General features: G+C 54.0%; 1 protein-coding gene across 4 annotated transcripts in view; it reads left to right on the forward strand.

Moving 5' to 3' along the window:
- PTPRU (protein tyrosine phosphatase receptor type U) overlaps window positions 1-21,089 on the forward strand; it is a 77,067-nt gene that overhangs the window by 22,770 nt on the left and 33,208 nt on the right. For all 4 annotated transcript variants that reach the window (XM_045858742.1, XM_045858743.1, XM_045858744.1 and 1 more), the window contains exons 8-14: window positions 6,752-7,060; window positions 11,502-11,611; window positions 12,135-12,336; window positions 12,701-12,803; window positions 15,365-15,638; window positions 16,372-16,408; window positions 17,165-17,303. In XM_045858742.1, coding sequence (XP_045714698.1) covers window positions 6,752-7,060; window positions 11,502-11,611; window positions 12,135-12,336; window positions 12,701-12,803; window positions 15,365-15,638; window positions 16,372-16,408; window positions 17,165-17,303 — 1,174 coding nt within the window. The remainder of the gene's footprint in view (window positions 1-6,751; window positions 7,061-11,501; window positions 11,612-12,134; window positions 12,337-12,700; window positions 12,804-15,364; window positions 15,639-16,371; window positions 16,409-17,164; window positions 17,304-21,089) is intronic.

The raw sequence follows: 21,089 nt of genomic DNA on the forward strand, positions 1-21,089 counted from the left end.
TTTTTAATTTTAGCCACTTTGAGAGGAGTATAGTAATATTGCATTCTGGTCTTAATTTGCGTTTCTTCAATGCCTAGTGATGTTGACCATCTTTTCATGCGCTATTTGCCACCTGTATTCCTTGTCAATCAGTTAGTTGTTCATGTTTTTGCCCATTTTCTAACTGGGTTATTCACTCTCTACTGTGGAGTTCTGAGCATTCTTTCCACATTCTAGATCCAGTCCTTTTGTTGGGGATATAGTTTGTAAATACTTTTCTCCCAGCTTTTAACTTGTCTTTTTGCCCTCTTTACCTGGTCTTTCACAGAATGACCGTTTTTAATTTTGATGAGGGCCAATTTGTAAAAGTTTCCTTATATGAGTTGTGCTTTTGGTGTCAAGTTTAAGAACTCCTTGCCTGAGCCTAGAGTCAAAAGATTTTCTCCTTTTTTTTTTTAACGAAACTGTAAAATAGTGTTTATATTTTATGCTTAAGTCCATCATCCATTTTGAATTAATTTTTTAATAAGGGACAAGGTGTTAGGTTGAGTTTTATTTATTTTTGCCATTCATATTCTTAAGTGTTTCTTTTTATCCGTAACAGCAAGATTTTTCATATTTCATTTGCATATATTGACTTTTACAGTTACAAGTAATATACGTTCTTTGCTTTATTTAAAAGCTGATCTGGGAACCAGCTAAAATCCAATTTAATGCTACATTTGGGGAGACCCGAGGGTGGTGGGGCGGAGCGTTCCAGTGGGACTTACTCCCTAGCTGAGGGATCTAGGTCAAGTCACTTAACCTCTTGGAACTTTAGTCCCTTGTTTTGTAAAGTGGGAATGATAATAACCTTTACCGTACAGACTGTGAAGACTCATCCAAACAGGCTTACTGGGTGCCTGTCATGTGTCAGGCACTATATAGTTGCCAGGGATATAGGACTGGGACCAAGATGGACACAGGCCGCTGGCATGTGCGTTCTTCTGCGTGTGGATCTCACATTCTGGTGGCAGGAGACAGACAGCACGGAACTATATAGTTTGTGAAGTGACGATAAGGGTCAGGGAGGGGCAGGGGGTGTGGGGGTAGCAAGAGTGTCATTGTAAAAAGGCTCAAGGGTCCGGTTCACCGAGAAGGTGACATTACAGCAGAGACCTGAAGGAGGGGAGGACCGGGCCACGCAGGAAGCTGGAGGCACTGCTGGGGGAGGAGCATTCCAGGCTGATGGGGAGGAGTGAGCTCCGTGTAGGCTGGAGCATGCTTGGCTTGGGTGAGGAGCGGCAAGGAGACCGGTGTCCTTGCTGGCTAGTGACTGAGGGGGAGAGGGCAGGAGACCAGGTCACAACCGTGCTGGGGATGTAGGACTCAGGGCCGTTTTACTCGGGGTGAGCTGGGGAGCACTGTGGGGTTTGGCGGGCAGGAGTGACACCACCTGCTTTGTTTAAAAGGACGATTCTGGCCCTGTTGTGGAGAATAGACTCTAAAAGGGCAAGGGGACCATAGGAGAGGCCAGTGAGGAGGCTGCAGCCGCACTCTGGCTGAAAGCCGGGAAGACGCGTGGAGGTGGTGAAAAGTGGCTGGATTCTGGGTTGACTCTGAAGGTAGAGCTGACCGCGCTTGCCGGTGGATTGGATATGCGATGAGAGAGAAGGGAATGAGAGAAGTCAAGGATGGCTCCAAGGTGTTTTGCTTGAGCAGCTGGGAGGACGAAACTGTCGTTGACTGTGAAGGCGCAGACCTCGGGAGGAGCGGGTGTGAGGCCGGGTCGCCGGTCAGGAGCTCGGGGCTGGAGCTGTGGATGCCGAAGAGCCTGTTAGAGGGTCAGTGGAGACATTCATCAGGCAGATGGATTTACGAGTGTGGAGTTCAGGGAAGAGGTTCGGGCTGCAGATATATGTCTGGAACTCATCAGAGCAGACATGGTGTAGATGGTATTTAAAGCCCTGAGACCAGATGAGGTCTTTTACGTGGATGGTTCTCAGCCAGGGGTGATTTGTCTCCCAGGAGACATTTGCAGCGTCTGGAGACATGCTGCTTGTCACAACGAGGGGGTGGGAGGGGGTGGGGGCGTGCTAACGGCATTAAAGGGTGGAGGAAGCAGGGAGGCTGCCAAACATCCTACAGTGCACAAACGGCCCCCCACAGCAAAGAATTATTGAGTCCAAAATGTCGATAATGCCGAGGCCGAGAATCCCACACTTAGCCCTTACGTTTTCGGGAGTAAGTGCAGATGGCAAAGAGAGGACTGGTGAAGTCTGCACCCTGGGGCCCTCCAGTGTTTGGGGTTAAGTGCTGGTAATTGCATACAAATGCATTAAATACATGGTAAATCTGGTGCCTAACACAGTAAGCACTTCATAAATGACAACTGTCATCATTATGGTGTTTTTAACTCTTCAAAGCCAGTTCCGGTCACGTAGGTACTTAGAATGAAAGAAATCAGAGCTGGGGACCCACAGAGAATCTCCGTTCCACTCCTGCTGGTGTACAGAGTGGGGGTGTGGTGTGAAGGAAACCCAGAGGGAGTGGGCACTTGTCTGTGGCCACCGAGTGGGTTAAGATCCCAGGTTTCCTGGTAATGGCTGTTGATCCCATTTTCCAGATGAGTAAACTTGAGATTTTGAAACCTAGTCACTTGCCCAAATCTACACAGTGAGTCCATAGCAGAGTCAGAACCGAAGTTCGAATGCCCTGCTCTCCGATCCAATGTTTGAAACAACATCAAAATAGCTGCCAGCGTGGGCCGAATGCCCGCTTTGTGCCAGGCACTGCGAACCATCTGACACAGGCTGGCCAGGAGGGAAGCCCGGGCAGGGACCAGACAGGCAGGACCCAAGCGGCTCGCCCCGCCCCTGTTAATTGCACGCTTCTCCTCGCCCACACAGCCGCTTCCTCCTTGCTCAGGCGCCTGGGCCGGTGGCTGTTGTGCTGGTGGCCAGCTGTGTTGTCATCTCCTCTGTCCCCCTGACACTCCCCTCCCACAACATCGTTTACCATAAAAACAATAATATAATGTCAGTAAAAGGCACTGAAAAAATCGCTCTCAATCTCGCTGCCCTAGCCCAACAGCTGTTTCAGTTTTTCTGTCTTCTTCCACTCTCTGCCCATGTGCACATTTTTACACCCTTGTTATTGGGACGTAGAAAGCGTTTGTATTCTGCTTCCTTCGCTGGATGCTGGTACACGTGTTAGGTTGTTTATCGTGTTGCTGAGTGGGTGTAGAAGTCCACTGAGTGTCTCCATATCGCTGGACTGTTTATTTCTAGATTGCCATTATTATAAATAATACGACGTCGAAACAGTGCTTATAGTGCTTCATCTCCTTCCTGAGTTTTCTTGAGGATACGTAGACAGCAGTGCTTTCAGAAAGGGCTTTGACATATAATGCTTTAAAAAATGCTTGTACTAACTTGCACTGCCACTGGTGTCTCACCTTGGTGCGCACCTGTTTAATTCATGAATTCGGGCTGGGCAGCCTGCCCCCTCCCCTGGAGCTCTCGCACTTGCTCTTCAAAGTGGGTGTCGTCACCTCTGTTTTGTTCTGGTTGAGGACCTCACGTGCCAAGGGGGTTGAGTCACTTGCCTGATGTCACAGAACTAATAGGGAGTGGACGTAGGATTTGCATTTGGAGCGCCCGGCCCCACCCCGAAGTCCCTTCCACCAGAAACAGTTGAAGGGTTGAGGGTTACTGTATCTTCATCAGCATTATTAAAATAAACGCATTTTGGACTAACTGAACAGATGTTAACTGTTAGCCTCCTTGCTGTAATGCACATTTTGACCTCTGGTCTCTGAGCGGCCTGCAGCCTGTGGAATTCAGAGGGAGGGGGCTTGGAGGCCCCCAGGCTCTGCGCTGCCAGTGCGTGCTGGCAGCTGACGGGAGTGCGTCTGGGTGCCAGATGGTTTTGGAAACACAGAGACTCATGAATTCACACCCCTCAATCAACATATCAGCCTGTAGTCAACAAACTCTTTCAGCCCCTGGATCTGCCCAGATTTGATCAGGGTGGGGAGTGAAGAGAAACTGGAGCTTTCTTTCCAAAGACCCCTTGGCCCAGCGAGGTTGGTGGGGGCTGGCACCGGCGTGGGAGGAGATACCCCTGCATGTGGGTGGATGTGTCATCCTCCCAAGTTAGATGCTGCTGTTTGTGCCCTGCAAAGTGGTATCTTTTAAAAAAGATTTTATTTATTTAATTTTAGAGAGAGGGGAAAGGAGGGAGAAAGAGAGGGAGTGAAACATCAGTGTGTGGTTGCCTCTCACATGGTCCCTACTGGGGACCTGGCCTGTAACCCAGGCATATGCCCTGACTGGGAATCGAACCAGCGACCCTTTAGTTCACAGCCCGCGCTCAATCCATTGATACCAGCCAGGGCCCTGCAAAGTGGTTTTAAAGGACCTGAGCAGATTGCCAGTGTTTAAAAATCTGGAGGTTTCACATAAAAACCTGAATTTCTGGCTTCTCTGTAAAAAAAACGGGGGCATCTGGCAACCCTGAGCCTGTCGTCGGGCTTGGTGACCTTGCCTGGCGCTGGGCAGCAGTTGCCTGTTTTGGACGGGGTGCTCACCGTCCTGTTTATCAGACTCCTGGGCCCAGTCTGTGTCACCAGTTCACATGTAACGATGCCCGCCCACCCCTAAACGCCGCGGGAGGGCGAAGGAAGCAGGGCGCTTCGGCCGAGCGGAAGGATGGAGAGGAATGTGGGGCAGGTATTCCCGGGGGCAGGGACGGCGTGCGCGGAGCTGCTCAGGCCTGTTCTCATTAGTGCACAGGAGGCAGCGCTGCTCCGGCCCCCACAGACACCTCAGGACAAAACACGCGGGGCAGCCAGGAGCAGAGCCAGGAAGTCAGGGAATAAACCCAGGACCGCTGAAAAAGACGGCAGAGTCTGCACACACAAAATCCACCCCCTCCGCCCCAGACACATAAGAATGATGGGTTGAAACAAGACTGCATAGAAAAACATTAGGAAAATCTCTGTGGTCCGGGCAGGAGAAACCTAAGTGTGGTGAGTGGGCTTGCAGCCTGCAGCCCTCCGGTTGCAGTGAGCAGCGGGAGCCAGCCCTTTCATGTCCTCGTTGGAGGGGGACCAGGTCTGCCACGCCTTGGGGAGGAGGCAACCAGAGCTGCAAGAAGTCAAGGGGTGGGCCTTGCTCCTAGCAGGTGCAGAAACATCTCTTGGGTGGCCAGATACATGCCTGAAGACGTCGTCTTTGCCTGGGGCTCTGGGGTGGAGAGAGAAACTTGTGCCGTGCCGGACTTGGGGCCAGCCTCTAAAGCTGTGCTGCCCACGTGTCCCTGTACAGAGCAGCCTGGGCTGATGTTCCCCTCCGCATCTCCTTTGTGAAGTGCGTCCTGAGCACACCCATCACAGATGAAACTACGATAGGGACGTAATCATTTTGAGAGGCCGAGCAGCGGCGCCCTCTCCCCGGTTCGTTAAGGCGCTTCCTGAGGTCCTCTCACTGGGGACACTTCGGCGCTCACAGAACTTGAGGGCAACGAAACTGCATCTCACGGAGTCTGGGTGCAGGAGAGAAGAGGACCCTCACAAGTAATCTTGGCTTCTCCCTCATGCCCCCGTTTTACAGGTGCGGAGGTGGAGGCTCAGGGATTCACCTGAGATCACACCGCTGGCCAATGAAGAGGGTGGACTCAGGGCTGAGCCCCTGGTTCCATGCTGGCTTCGCTTCAGAAGCTTCAGTTTTTTTCATTTATCAAATGGGGACATAAAAATGTCCTCACAGAGCCATCAAGAGGCTGCAACATGCTCCTTCCCTGTGTTGGGGTAGCTGTCTCTCCTGAGGCATCGGGGTGAATTTTTTTTTTTTTGACAGTGAATTCCTAGCAGGGAGGTTGGGTGGTGGTGGTGAGTTAAGATCATGGATTCTGGAGGCAGTCTGTGCTGAAGGAAATCCTAGCTTTACCACTTCCCTGTGTTACTGCGGGCAGGTTACTTAATCTCTCTGTGCGTCCACTTGCACGTTTTTAGGAGGCTAAGGGTAGCATCTGTCTATTGGATTTCAGGGAGGAAAAAATGAATAAAGCGTTTTAAAGGCTCTAAAACAATGCTGGCATATACAAAGCCCCAGTAAACGTTAACTGCCATTATTAGTATTTCCCTTATAGAACATCGTATTTCTCTTGTTGCTGTGGTAGCCAGGGTACTCGTCACTCCATTTGAATCTTATTTTAGATTCCACATAATGGCATGCGTTTCTGTTTCCCCTAACACTCTCCGGCATTTTCAAACTATTTGGCTCTCGTTTCCTCTATCATCCTGATTTCTATATATTATTGTATCATATATTGCAGAAGAACTTTGGACTTAATCTCTTAGGAAACATATAGCAATGGGTTGATTCAGACTGGCCTGATGTGGCCCAGGAGTTAGGAGGTAAACTGAGTTATCAAAACAGAATTATAGCTAATATTTTGTGGGGCCTCTTGTGTGTGTTGTTGTGTGTCCTTTGCATGCATCACCGTAAACTTCACAACCACCCTGTGAGGCAGGGCTTATCATTGTTTCGTTTTGAAGCTGAGGAGACTAAGGCTCAGAGAGGGGCAGCGACTCAGCCCGTGGTTGTCAGCGGCCAGCGCCAGAGCCAGGGTTCAGACGTGACCCCATCTGGCTCCAAAACACACACCTGTGTACCTCTAGGGTGGGGACAGAGGAGGGATGATTTCAGTCCACTGACTGAGATGTTTCCTCTCTGACTTCTCTTCCGGTTTCCTCTGCCTTCTTCCCTCTCTCTCCCGGGGTCCCCAGAGCCCATGAGGGCCCCCAAAGGCCTGGCTATCGCTGAGGTCCAGGCGCGCCAGCTGACGCTGCAGTGGGAGCCGCTGGCCTACAACGTGACGCGCTGCCACACCTACACCGTGTCGCTGTGCTACCACTACACCCTGGGCAGCAGCCGCAACCAGACGGTCCGCGAGTGTGTGAAGATGGAGCGCGGGGTGAGCCGCCACACCATCAAGAACCTGCTGCCCTACCGGAACGTCCACGTGCGCCTGGCCCTCACGAACCCCGAGGGGCGCAAGGAGGGCAAGGAGGTCACCTTCCAGACGGACGAGGACGGTAAGGGCCCCGCCCCGGTCCCCAGGGCCCTCGGGGCCTCCCGCAGACACCCCGGGTCTGGGACCGAGACGTGCGTAGCGAGTGCCTTTGCTTAGGATCAAATCCACTCCGTAACAGCAAAGTCATGATAGCTAATATTTATTCTCTGGAAGCCTTTGGGTTGATTGGTGTAACTTCTTCCTTAAATGTTTGGAAGAATTCAGCAGTGAAGCCATGGGCCTGGAGTTTTCTTTGTGGCGGTGTTTTTAAGTGACAGTTTTAATTTTTAAAGTAGATTTTAGGATATTCAGAAGTTTTCCTGTATCCGTTTTGGTGTACTGTGTTTTTAAGGAATTTGTTCTTTTCACCTACATTGTCAAATTCCTTGACATAAAGTTGGCTCTAAAAATCCTCTTATTATATTTATTGAACATCTGTTAAATGATATCCCCCTTTTCATTCCTGATATGGTAACTTGTGTTTGCTCTCTCAGGAGGTGAACTGTGTCATTAAAACAAAACCATAGTTAATATTTCCTAGGGCCCATTGGGTGTCAGCTGTTGCTGCACATGCTTCACACACATTCTCTTGAACTTCAGAGCCGTGCTGTGCGGTCGGGCCTGTCGTGGTCTCATTGGGGAGCTGAGGACACTGAGGCTCGGAGAGGGGAAGCGACTCCGTCGCCGGGAGGTTCCAGCTGCGCCTGGTGGAGCCGGGATTCAGAGCTGACCCCCCAACTCGAAAACTTGCTCACTCTTGCTGGAGATTTATACATTTTATTAGCCTTTGCAAAGGGGCAGCTTCGGCTTAGTTGATTTTTGTTATTGTATACTTATTTCCTTTTTTATTATACTGCCTTTGGATCTGATCAGCTGTTCTTTTATCTTTTTGGGATGGAGGCTTATTCCTTTTGTCTTCCAAAGGAAGCATTAATTTTGAACTCTCTTCATTTCTGATATATGCATTTAAAGCCATAAATTTCCCCATCAGCCCTGCATTAGCTGCACTCATGAGTTCTGATAAGTCCCATCTTTATCATTCTGTTCAAAATATTTTCTAATTTTTGTCATGATTCCTTCTTTGATGCAAGAATTGTTTAGAATTATGTTGCTTAATTCCCGGGCAATTGGGACTTCTCTAATTATTGTTTCGTTATTCATTTCTAGCTTAATTCCACGGTGGGCAGAGTACATGCTTTGATTCTGGTCTTTTGAAATTTGATCCTTGCTTTGCAGCCCAACCTATAGTTAAATGTTGGTAAATGTTTCACGTGCATTTGGGAAAATGTGCATTCTGTCGTTGCTGGGTGACCTGTTTCTACTGATGCCCAGCAGCTGATACTTAGCCAGCACTTGCTACCCACGTCAAGCCCTATTCTGAATGCTTTCCATGTATTTATTTGTGCATATAATTCCACGACAGCCCTACGTGGTAGGTTACGGTTACGGTTACCATCCCCATGTTGCAAATGAGGTCACATAGCTATGGGTCGCAGAGCTGGGCTGTAAACTGGGCATCTGCCTCGGAGTTTCCTTCATTCCTGGCAGCCCCACTGCCAGCACAGGCCCAGAGCCTTCCCCAGGTTCCTGCAAATCCCCGGGCGCCAGAAGCTGCTTGGCGGACGGTTTTCCTTGCCTGTCCACGTGTGCAGCTTCCTGCTGCGCCCAGCAGCGACCGGACACAAGGTTCGGCTCCTCCCTTGGTTTTCACCAAACCCTGCTCACCCAAGGCAGCATGCGTGCCCCGTGCCCCATGCCCCGTGCAGACATGGGGAGGATTTGCTGGGGCCGGGGTGAGGACCCCAGAGGTCTACCCCCAGAACTGCAAATGTAGAGAAAGAAAAGCTGGACTTTTTCCCTTCTCTCCATCTTAGCTTCACTGGCTGGGACTCTGTAAACTGGACTGAGAAAAGACAGCCTAACAGGAGAGACATATGGGAGTTTATTACCATGTGCGTGGCACAGACACACAGGAGCCCGTGCTCAGCGATGAGTAACTCGAAGGGCTGGTTGGAACTTGGGCTTCGATGGCATCATAACAAAAGAACAGTGAATTGTTAGAGAGGTGACAAGACAGAGGAAAAGAGTATGCGAAGGCAGAAATATGGGGAAACTAATGGTAGAGAAGGGCTATTTAGTAAAGTTTGTGTAGATTTTTCTAGTGTAGCGTTGTCCCATTGATGAACTTCTTTCCTTCAGGGGAGGGAGGGGAGGAGGGCACCTCTACAAATTTGTGTCTTTCTTTTAGGCACATGGGTGAGGGCAGAGAGCTTTTCTTACACAGTCTTTGCTTAACGTCAGTGATAAGTTCTCAGCAACGTGACTTCCAGTGAAGTGACATGGAACAACACCAGGTTTACTGTAGGCTAATTGCTATAAACAGGAGTCAGGTTCCTATGGCACATTTCTGGTTAATGACCCAAAGCACTTCTAATAGTAAACATTGCAAAGATGATTAAAGACAAGTAAGATAATTATTTTCCAACCTGTTTACTGCAGTTCAGGGTAGAGAGTGGCTGGAGCTTGGGGCCCAAGCGGGACCCCACCCTGGACAGGACGCCCTTCCGTCTCAGGCGGGTCACATTCACTGGGACCACTTAGACACAGCGCCTTGCCCCACACGCACGTCTTTGGGGTGTGGGGAGAACGCCCACGGACATGGGGAGAACATGCAGACTCCACACAGACGGTGGCCCCTGCGGGAAGCCATCTTTTTTCCTGATCAACACCGTAATAAAGCCGTGTTGGATGAAAAGACTTTATTCAAGGACCTTCTGTATCTGCTTCTCCTCAGTTCCCCTCTCAGTTCAGCTCAAAGTAATCCTTGAGCCCAAGCGGCATGTCTGGGGGCAACACACTCTGCTACCCTTCACAAACGACCTCAAGTTCAACATCAGAGCACTCTGTTCTTAAAACCTTTTGACCTCTGCCCTGCTCGCCCACGAGGGATAGCGTTGAGACTTCGCCTCCCTCCGACCAGGCCGCATTCGGGCGGCTCGGCCTTCTTTCTCCTTTCTCTGCCCTGTCCTCCCTCCTCCTTCCAGCGACTGCTCACTGTTTACTACGTGTTACTTTTCACTTAAGATTAGTGCAGTACTTAGAGGAGGTGTGCTTACACTAAGGGGTCAGCTCAGTGGGTTCTCACAGACTGGACACGTCAGGATGACCCACACCCAGACCAAGAAGTAGCATCGCCAGCTCCCAGGAGACCCACTCCATTACCTTCCCACCCACAGACTCCCGGGGCGTCTGGACCCGTAATGCCCATAATGCAGTGGATTAAATTCCACTTGGTTTTGAATCATATATCAGTGGAACCATGCAGCGTGTGCTCTTTTTATACACTGTATAAAACACTTGGCTTCTTTCTCTCAACTTTTTGCACGAGAGATTCGGCCATGTTGCGTGTGCGGTTCTAGGGAATTTATTCTCACAGCTGAACAGGCCGCTGCGTGAAGGCCCTGCATTTACGTATCTTCTTTACTGTCACTGGGCATTGGCGTTGTCTTCTGTGTTCAGCTACTTTCAATTGTGCTGAAAAGAAAAAATCTTTGTAGAATATTTTCGGTAGACTTATTCACAACCGGTAGACAGACCCAGTTTTCCCAAGTGGTTTTACCCGTATGCACGCCCCTAGCAGGAGTGTGGAAACTTTGGCTGCCCTGTGTCCTCACCAACACTTGGAATTGTCTTTTTCATTTCACCCTTTTGGCGGGTGGATGGTGGTGTTGCCTCGCCGACCGCTCGATGCCCCGCAGACCACGTCGGCTTCCGGCGACTGCGATCTTGGTTTCTGCTTTCCCCTGTCCCAGGAGCTGAGCTTCCCAGCAGCGGTTTATTAAGGTGTTTTCCCAAACAAAGACCATTCTCTTCCCAGAAGAAACATCTTGTGACTTGCTGTTAAGATGATACATGAGAACAAAAACAGACAAAGCAAAACAAAACTGTGCCCGAAAGGGGTTCTGCCGAAATGTTAACAGTATTACTCTTCGGGTAATGGAATTGTAGGTGCCATTAATTTTCTTTCCGCTCATTTTGATTTTATACATTGAGCATATTGTTTACGTAATTAGAAAAGAATGTGTCTACCCACTAAGGCAATTATTTTCATTTCTCTGGCAAATGTTTATATTTTCTGAAAACTACTCAACTGGGTCGAAATGAGACCATCCAAACATTCTTCTCTGCGGAATGCAACCTGCAGAGTGATGAAAGTGCCAGCAGCTTCTTGAGTACTCGGGAGCAGGTTGAGTCATAGGAAATTGCTTTATGTACATCACATGATTTAATTTTGGTGAGGGAAGGGTTATCATCACCCCCATTTCACTGATGGGGAAACCGAGGCTCAGAGAGGTCGAGTAGTCCAAGCGTGCCCGTTTGGAAATGGCAGGGCTGGAACTTGAATTCAGGTCTCTGGCTACAAATCCAGCTTCCCCCTGCCCCATGCGGCCTTCCCCTCGCAGTGCCTGGTGGGATCGCCGCCGAGTCTCTGACCTTCACTCCGCTGGAGGACATGATCTTCCTCAAGTGGGAGGAGCCGCAGGAACCCAATGGCCTCATCACTCAGTATGAGGTGGGTGTGGATCCCTTACTGTGGGGGCGCCCGGTGGAAGCAGACACACAACTTGGAGAGGGAGGAGCGTGGCGTGGGGACTGGGGTGACCACTGAGGATCCTTCAACTATGATCAGCGTCTGTGGGTTGCAGCAGCGGCCCCCAACCTTTTTGGCATCAGGGACCAGTTTTGTGGAAGACAATTTTCCCATGGGCTGGGTGGGGGGGATGCTTTAGGGATGATTCGAGCACGTTACATTCAGGCTCACCCCCTGCTGTGCGGCCCGGTTCCTAACAGGCCCGGACCGGTACTGGTCTGCAGCAGCCCGGAGGTTGGGGACCCCTGGGTTATAGGGACAAGGGACCTGAAGGTAGGAGAAGGAGGTGAAAGTTCCCAGCAGCCTGGGCTAAGCAGCCCCCACAGTCCCACCGAGCCGCTCCCGTTGCCCAGCCTCATCCCTTAACCTTAATGGATGGGAGGCTATTAGGCCAGCGATGCCTTCCCCCGTCCCTGTGCCTGCCTACCTGCTCCTCCATCCCCAGATCAGCTACCAGAGCATTGAGTCGTCAGACCCGGCGGTGAACGTGCCGGGCCCACGGCGCACCATCTCCAAGCTCCGCAATGAGACCTACCACGTCTTCTCCAACCTGCACCCAGGCACCACCTACCTCTTCTCTGTGCGGGCCCGCACAGGCAAAGGCTTCGGCCAGGCGGCCCTCACGGAGATCACCACCAACATCTCGGGTGAGCCCCCCCCCCCCACCTTGGCCTGGCCCCTTCAGAGGAGACCCAGAGTCCTAGGGCTCCATGGGAGGTGGGGTGGGCAGGGAGCCTCCTGGCTCCCTGGTTGGCCAGGTTATGGTTGGCTCCTGCTGAGACAAATGAACCGTTTAGGGTTTGAGGTCAGGGAAAATTAAGTCAGAGGGCGCAGGAGACTGTGGCCAGTGGAATCAGAGGGCTGAGGTCAGGGGTCAGGGGAGCTCAGGTGAGAGGGGACAAGGAGCCTAAGGCTGAAGGGGAAGAGCTCTAAGGACGGGGGTCAAGGAGGCTGGAGGCCTGGCCTTGTGGTCTGGTGGCTCCGTGCTTATGTGCCTGTCCCCTCCGCCAGCTCCCAGCTTTGATTATGCTGACATGCCGTCGCCCCTGGGAGAGTCCGAGAACACCATCACCGTGCTGCTGAGGCCCGCACAGGGCCGTGGTGCACCCATCAGGTGGGAGAGCCTGCAGGGAGGGTGGGAGGCCAGGGTCACTGGGAGGAGGCCCCTGCTCTGACCCAGAGCCCACTGCCCAGGCCAGCTCACCCTGTCCTCCCTCAGCCTCCCACTCAGAGTTCGGAGTGTCTGCAGGAGGATGTTCCTTGATCCTGGGCGGGCGGAATGCCTGTAGCCACTCCCTTCCGAGGCCCCGGGTGTCAGGTGTGATTGTCATGAGATCTCTGGACTGTGTCAGCCCGGAGCTCTGGAAGGCCTTCCCTCTGGCCCCTTGGAGAAGGGCACTCTGGAGCCCTGTTTCTTTCCAGCTTATCTCCTGGAGGGTTCATTTGAGGGAGACACGGGGATAGGCTGTCTCGAAGGCTGGGGCAGCCAGCTGGATAGGGCCTCTTCTCTGGAGTGGCCGAGAACTTGGCTTCTCCACTTCCTTTTCCCCACTGGGGCTGCTGATGGGGCTGCCTCCACTGGGGAGAAGGTGCTGGAGACAAGTTGGGTGTGTGTGTGTGAGAGAGAGAGAGATATGTGATGTGTGTATGCGATTCGTGGTGTGTAGGTGTGTGTGTGTGTGAGAGAGAGAGTGTGAGGGTGTTTGTGGGGTATGTGTACACACTCACTGTCAGTCAGACACCGTGCTAGGGACTTTACCTGCACAGTCACTTGTCCTCACGGCACCCTGTGGAGTGGGCGCTAGTACCTTACTTTACATCAGGAAGTAGGCTCAGAGCCTAAAGAACTTGGCCCCAGGGCCACACAGCTGATGAGAGACAGAGCTGGGGTTTGGAACCCAGGTCTGTCTGCAAAGCTGCTACCTTTTCTCGAAGTCACAGAGCCTCCCTGCACCTCTGGCCCATGTTCTCCACTCACAAAGGTACATGCGCGGGGAGAAGGTGAAAACCTGTCTTTGGCCGTGGGCGGGGCCTAGCAAGCCCTTCAAGAAGGCAATGGGTTGCTCAGGTGCCCTTGACACCCCTCACTTCTTCACTCCCTTCCACTCACTTCTTCACTCCCTTCCGCCCTTTTCTCTGCTTTGCCTCCCCCATGCTTGCCACTGCAAAGCCTGTCCCTTGTTGATTCCCAGACCCTTGGGGGAGACTCAGAAAAACATCAGGGCAACCGAGGGGCACTTTGCAGGATCACAGGGCCTCGGTGCACTTGAGTCTGGGAGGGACTGGGAGACCTCCTTGCCTTGTCCTTTCGAGGGCTCCTGCGAGCCGGCCCGGTCAGCAGGACTCTGGAATGATGATGACGGGACTGGACGGGGTGGGGGTGATGGTGGGACACGGTGAGCGGGGAGAGGTGTGATGGCTGTGCAGCCTTGGGTATGTCCTTACCTCTCGCGGGTAATGAATTACCTCACTCATTCAGAATGAATGAGCTCCCTTTCCTTGTCTGCATGATGGGGATCGTGCCCACTCAAGAGGTGCTTTCTTCACGGCTAATGCTGATTATTATCGTCTCCTGGTGGGACTTAGGGCCAGGAGAGGCCTGAACGGAGCCTGGGAAATGGAGGCTGAGAGGGCCCTGGGCTTGTGTTTGCAACAGGCTAGTGACAGGGAGTGAAACTACGTGGCTCACATGCCAGCATGCTGGGGTGACTCTCCCGCAGCTTGGAAGCTTGAAAGAAACAGCTGGGGAGCAAGGCAGAGGCAATGCTGCTTCCCAGAGCGCAGGCTGTCAGTGTGGGGTGTCACACGCCGAGACATGATCAAGGCTGTGGCTTGAAATATTTAAATTTGTCAGCATTCATTTAGTCACGGTTGGCTTTGCTCCACAGAGGATTTGGAGGTGCTCACAGCAAAAAAGCCGTTCAGTAAAGTGGTAAAAATAAATAGAAACGCGCAAGTCGGGACCAGGAGACACAAATCAGAGGGAATACGGACCAGGAAACACAATCAGCCATTAGGACTGGGAGGCATGGGGCTCAGAGCTGCAGACTCGAGGCTGCCTCTGGCTGGGAGGGTACTTGGGTGCAGCGGTGGTAGTGTGTCGTCGTTGGCTTGGGCAGCGACGGCCTCTCCGGCACGAGGTTACCAGATCCCCGAGTGCCCAGCACAGGCCGGTTGTCGGAGCTCACCGCACGCTTTCTGAATGAATGAAAACATCTCGTCGAACTCTTGCTGAAGCGGCTCCCAAGGGAGCCAGCGGTCATGAGAGTGGAGCCCGAGGTCCGGGGTTTCTCACACCTGTGGCAGGCGCCGCGGGACTCACGGCGGGGTCCGCATGGGGCCTTTAGGGCGCCACGCACCTGAGCAGGCCCCACATTCTTTCAGCCTTCCTTAGTCACAGGGACAACAGCTGGGAGGCCTCTGCGGCTTGCTAAGCTTGCCTCCTCCCTCAAGTCTACCTCAAGGAACAGCCCTATGATAACTCCCATTCTGCAGAGGAGGAAACTTGAGACCCAGGGAGGTTCAGTGACTTTCCCAGCTAGCAAGAGGCAGAGCCGAGATCAGCTCCCCGCTGGGCCTGACCTTAGAGCCCATGGCCCTGGCCCCAGGTAGCTCTCCCTGCTCTCCCTGTGTACCGTTGCCCCAGTGATCATTGCGCTCTCCTGCCCCCTGCAGTGTGTACCAGGTGATTGTGCAGGAGGAGCGCCCGAGGAGGCTGCGGCGGGAGCCCGGCGGCCAGGACTGCTTCCCAGTGCCGCTCACCTTCGACGCCGCGCTGGCCCGCGGCCTCGTGCACTACTTCGGGGCCGAACTGGCGGCCAGCAGTCTGCCTGAGGCCATGCCCTTCACCGTGGGCGACAATCAGACCTATCGCGGCTTCTGGAACCCACCGCTTGAGCCCAGGAAGGCCTACCTCATCTACTTCCAGGCAACAAGCCACCTGAAGGGGGTGAGGGACAGGCCGAGGTCGCGTGGGAGCGGTTGCGGGACAGGCTGGGGACACCTTGGAGCCAGGTTCTCTGCCTGACCCGAACAAACTCCCCCGGGACCCGCCCCTTCAGATCCCTCCCACTGTTTGGTGAACTCCGCCCCCTACCTGAGCCCCGCCCTCCGCCCGCCCCCTGAGCCCCGCCCTCCTGACGCTCCAGCTCTACTGCTTTCCTGAGGGTTTTTTAAAAAAAACTGGACTCCTTTTTATCCAAGCCCCCAGTCTAGTCCCCGCCCCCTCCCTGAGGCCACGGTCTTCTGCCTTTGGCTCCTCTTTCCCTAGAGGAGACCATCTCAGGTTTCTGTTTACACCAGTCCTTGAGGCCTAGAACCCACCTGCTCCCCAAGCCCTGGTCTTCCCCAGGCTCCTCTCTCAACTGCCATCTCTCCTACCCTGGCTCCCCCGTTCCTAATTAGATCCCTGGGCCTAGGCCCTACCCTAATTTGGGGGCCCCACCCCTTTTCTTCCTTAGCCGGTCTCATTCCTCTTTCTTAAGGCATTGCCCTATTTGCAGGTCCCTCCCCTTTCAGCCCTTCCCTCCAGGTTCCCCCAGGTCCCCTTGGTGGGGTGTCTTTAGTTACTGTCCAGGCCAGACAAGCCCTGACCAGGCCCAGGACGAGCTGCCCGAGGCTCCCTGCTGGGGAGGGTCAGGTCCGGGCTTCACTGGTGCTGAGACCCCCATCTGTGCCTCCAGGAGACCCGGCTGAATTGCATCCGCATCGCCAGGAAAGGTAAGCCCTGTTGGGTCTGGGGGCGTTTCTCACTTGCTGGGCTTTGGGAGGTGGACCCTGAGAACCCAGGGCTGTGGGAGCAGAGGGGGGTCATCCAGCCTGCCTGGGGTCCGAAAACATTTCCCTTTCTGGCCCTCATGTGCCCACCCCAAGGCTCCTTTGCCCAGACTAGGCAGCAGGGACAGCTTCGTCCCTTATACCACTGCTCATGGTCACAGCAGGGGCCTCGGCAGGGGCCTGGAACAGGCCTGTGGATGGGCAGCCATTATGGCTGGGCCACGGGAGTGATGGATGCTGAGCACAGCTTTGGGTTCCTATCTGCCCCCTTTCCTGTGGTGGGGGTAGGGTGGACCCTGCCGTGTGGGGATTGTCCCGGCTCCCAAACAGTTGGTTCCCATCCTGAGATGCCCTGGCCACACTCTAGGTGCATAATTCTCTCCTTCCGTCCTTTCCCCGGAGGGCAAGAAGGTGGGTCTGGAGGTCCCCCATTCACTGTAGGGTGGGGAGGATGTGAGATAGTTGAGGAAATGGGAGCTACTGCTGACAGGGGAACAGTGCCAGTGAAGCGGACACAGGGACGCAGAAGGAGTGAGGGGCGGCGAGGAGACAGGTCTGCTGCAAAGCCGATCTGTGGAGAGGGGCAGGTGTCTCGGTGCACATGTGTTGTGCAGCCCGGTCCATCCCCTGTGGCTGAGACCAGGGCGTGGGTGGCCCCTCTCTCCCCTCTGATCCTTGGCCCTGCTTTGTTCTCCTCAGCTGCCTGCAAGGAGAGCAAGCGGCCCCTGGAGGTGTCCCAGAGATCAGAGGAGATGGGGCTCATCTTGGGCATCTGTGCTGGGGGACTTGCTGTCCTCATACTCCTCTTGGGGGCCATCATTATCATCATCCGCAAGGGGTGAGTGAGGCCGTGCCCTGGCCCACCTGTGGCTCCTGCCCCTCAGAGGCCTGGCAGGCGTAGAGGAGCCATGGTTGGAGACTGGTAGGGCTGGGGGCTGGCGGGGGGCCGCCTGGCGGATGTGTGGAGGGCTGCCAGCCTGGGCATCGGGCCTGTGGATGGACCCAAGCTGGGCGGTGGGAAGCCAGAGACTCTGCAAACAGAGCTACCCCTGAGCAGCTTGGCTGGAGCCTGGGTCTGGCTGGTGCCAGGTGCTGCTGTCCAGGAAAGGGCCCTGGGTTGGTGCCTGCTGCCCAGGAGCTGTGCTGGTAGCAGGCGCGGCTCTCCTGTACATGCTGGGCCGTGCCGGGGGGAGAGTGTGGAGGTGACGTGACTTTGAATCCCCACCCCCTGCAGACCTTCTGCCAACTTGTCTGCCCCGACCGTGGGATTGTGGTGTTGACCTTGAGCAGGGAGGGAGGTGCTCACTGCCCTTCAAACCAAGGACCCTGAGCCTCACTCTCCCTTGGGCTCAGCTTGCCTTAGACCCTGTTATGTTGATGCCAGAGGAGTCCTCTTGGGCTCATGACTCAGAGAAGTCCTCCCTCTGGCCCTCCTATCCCCCAGGCCTCAAAGGTCCAGCCTCGGTGTCTGCAAGGGCTGCATGTCCTGGTACACTTGGCAGTGGGCAGCAGGAATCCCAGCACATCTTAGAATTCAGAACTTAGAAACAAGGAGTTTTGGAGTTTCATAGACCCAGGATTTGGGATTCTAAGACTCAGAATTTAGAACTGTAGAGGCTCAGAGCCCAGTAAAGTGAGAGCTGCCAGGTAGTTCAAGGACATCTAGTCTACTGGGTTTCAAATCTTTTTAAAGCAACAGGACCTGTCTTCAGAACACCAAACAAACCTCCCATGGGAGCCCAGTGCATGGAGCAGCTGAAACTGAGCCTCTCGTTGGAGATTGATGGGGGCTTCTGAGACCCCTCCTTACCTTATTCCCCACCAGGCAGCCCTAGGATGCTGATGCACGCACCCCTTAATTGAGGGATGGAGATGCGGAGGCCCAGAGGGGGCACGGACCTGCCCAAGGTCACCCGGGGAATCAGAGGCAGAGCCTACCCCATCCTCTCCCCACCTAGGCTCTGGCGTCTCCAGCCCCTGCTGTTGCCAGGCTGGGCACACACAGATGAGTTGGCGCCAGGTCTCTGGGCTGCCAGCAGCAGATAAGCAGGATCTAGGGAGATGAGGAAGAATTGGCGAGGGCCTCTTTGCCTGAGGCCAGGCACCAGCAGGAGAATCTGGGGATAGGGCATGCCCGCAGTGGGGAGGTGGTGTGGGGAGTGGGGTCGGTGGCCTGTCCAGGGCACTAGGCTTGATTTTTCCCTGCCCTGCTTTCCACGTAGCTTTGAAATGCAAAATATTTTAAAGCCTCATTTGTTGAGTAATTACTAGGTGCTAGGAGCTTCACACACATCACTGGGGAGGGGGACAGATGGAGAGGGGTGTGAGGGAGGGCTCCCACACTGGGGGACTACGGGTGGTATTTGAGGCCCTAAACAATCTACCCTCAAGGAGAGAGGGTTGGGCAAGTGGGGGATGTCATCCACCCCTGCGGAGAGAGCGTTGGGCCCAGGAGACTATGAGCCGGAGGTGCTTCCAGGCCCTCGCTAGGAAACCCTCTGCTTACACAACTGCTTCCCCATAGACCCTTTGGGCAGCTCTAGAAGCCTCAGGATCCTCCCTTCCTCTAAAAGCCACTCAGCCCATTCTACAGCATGTCACCCCCTCCTCTACCCTGCCCCGGTTCTACCTGGCCTTCAGGGTGCGTTGTGGCCCTCAAGGCTCCTCCAGTCTGCACTGCGTGGCGTCATGGGACAGGGCAGTCCTGGCAGAGGGCGGGGTATTCAGATCAACTTGGGGTGCAAATGTAATGTAATGTAATGTAATGTAATGTAATGTAATGTGGGAGGGTAGTTACTCAGTTACCCCCTGTGCACCCTCGTTGGAGGAAGGAGGTGGCTGGGGCAGGGAATTATGGGAGACAGTCAGGGCCAGATGGGAGGAGATGTCAGATTCTCCATCCTGCCCTGCCTGCGTGGACTGTGAGTCCGGGTGAATCTGCCTGGGACTCCAGGGCTGGGAGGGGAGGCCTGGCCTACCCCAGACCACAGGCGCGAGACCTCGGGCTGGGTCAGATCTCCTTGCTCCGCTTCTCCAGCCCCTTCCCCTTCCCTCTGCAGCTCTTTCTTTTCCTTGCACTTTTTCAGTTACTTTCATACAGTGCTTTGCTCAATGTTCATATTCCCTGCCAGATTGAACACTCTGTGCGGGCAGAGAAAGTTCTGTCTCATTGGCTGTGCATCCCCCAGTGCGGAGCTGAGCATATGCTTCCTGTTGCCTGAACCTCACAACAGCCCCAGGGGATGGGAAGGTGGAGGTGGGGGAATTCTTAACATCACTGATTTAGAGGAGGAATGGAAGCTCATGGAGGTGGAGATCTTTTATTTATTTCTCCTTATTTATTGATTACTCATTCAATGAATTATTTATCAAGAGGTTATAATGCGCTGGACACTGTCCTGGGCCCCGGGGATCCAGTGGTGGGCGAATCCTCTTGTGCTTTGTAGTTAGTGCGGCGCCTTGCATTAAATTAGAAGCACAAATGGATAATTATGCATTGTGAAGAGAACAGGGTGCCCGGGTTGGGGGCAGAGAGAGAGTGAAGGGGCATATAATATAGTCAGTGATTGTGGGGGATTGGTCCGGGAGGGCCCTTTGAAGTAGCGACCTTTCAAGGAGCGCAGAAGAATGCCCTTCCTTCAGCCACGCCCCCGCTTTTAGACCCTCTGAGCACCCACAGGGCCCTGGACCGTCCCCTCCGTCCCTGGGATGGGTGAGGTGTGCCGTGTGACCTCTAGCTGAGCTCCTGCCCTCGCTGGGCCTCCGTCTTCCACCCTCCTCCCTCCTCCCTGCCCCCCAGGCTGCAGGATTTCTCTGTGGAAGGCCATCTGGGAGGTCGTGAGTTAGGGTCCTGCTGACAGGGTGACGTGGGGGTGGGTAAATGGGGGATCCCTGGGTGTTCCTGGGTGGGGCCTCAGGAGAGAGCTGGCTCTGGGGTCAGGGTCCTGACCCTGCTCTGGACCCCGCTAGGGACCCCCCCCCCCCGAGAGTCCCATCAGACCCTGACTATCTGAGACTCCTCCTCCTCACCTGGGAAGTGGGGGCCAGACCCGCTCTGGCTCATGTCTGTGGGTGCTTTGTGGTCACGTCAGGGTCCTTGATCCAAGTTGTGCTTTGGGTGCGTGTGAAGGGCGACCTCACTTCTTTAGTGGACTCCACACCGGGAGCAGTCTGGGTGGGCGAGGGGTGCCTCAGATGTGGCCTTGAGCCCTCTCCACCCTATCCCCTCCCTGCCCCAGCCGCTTGCTCCCTCCCAGGGACAGGTTTACACAAAGGGCTGTCCCCTCAGGGGCAGAAGGACTGAGGGTGGGGGCCTGTGCACAGGGTGTGTGAGTGGGGGTGTCTGTGTGTGTACACAACTGTGTGTGTATGTATCTGAGTGTGTCAGTGTGTGTTTAAATACATGTGTCTGTGCATGTGGGTCCATGTGTATTTGTGAGTGCATATCGTGTCTGTGTGTGTTTCTACCTGCATACAGAGTGAGTGTGCATCCATCTGAGTGTGTCTGCCTTTGTGTGGGTGTGCAGTGCCTTGGATTTCTCTCTGTGTATGCATGTGTGAGTGGCTGACAGCTCTGCTTCCCCCGGGCCCTGTCCCCATCTCCTTTGCACTCCAGTAGCAGGCT

Source organism: Phyllostomus hastatus, unplaced genomic scaffold, assembly GCF_019186645.2.
Source record: "Phyllostomus hastatus isolate PE091 unplaced genomic scaffold, TTU_PhHast_1.1 phas_scaffold_182, whole genome shotgun sequence".
Classification (NCBI taxonomy): Eukaryota; Metazoa; Chordata; class Mammalia; order Chiroptera; family Phyllostomidae; genus Phyllostomus; species Phyllostomus hastatus.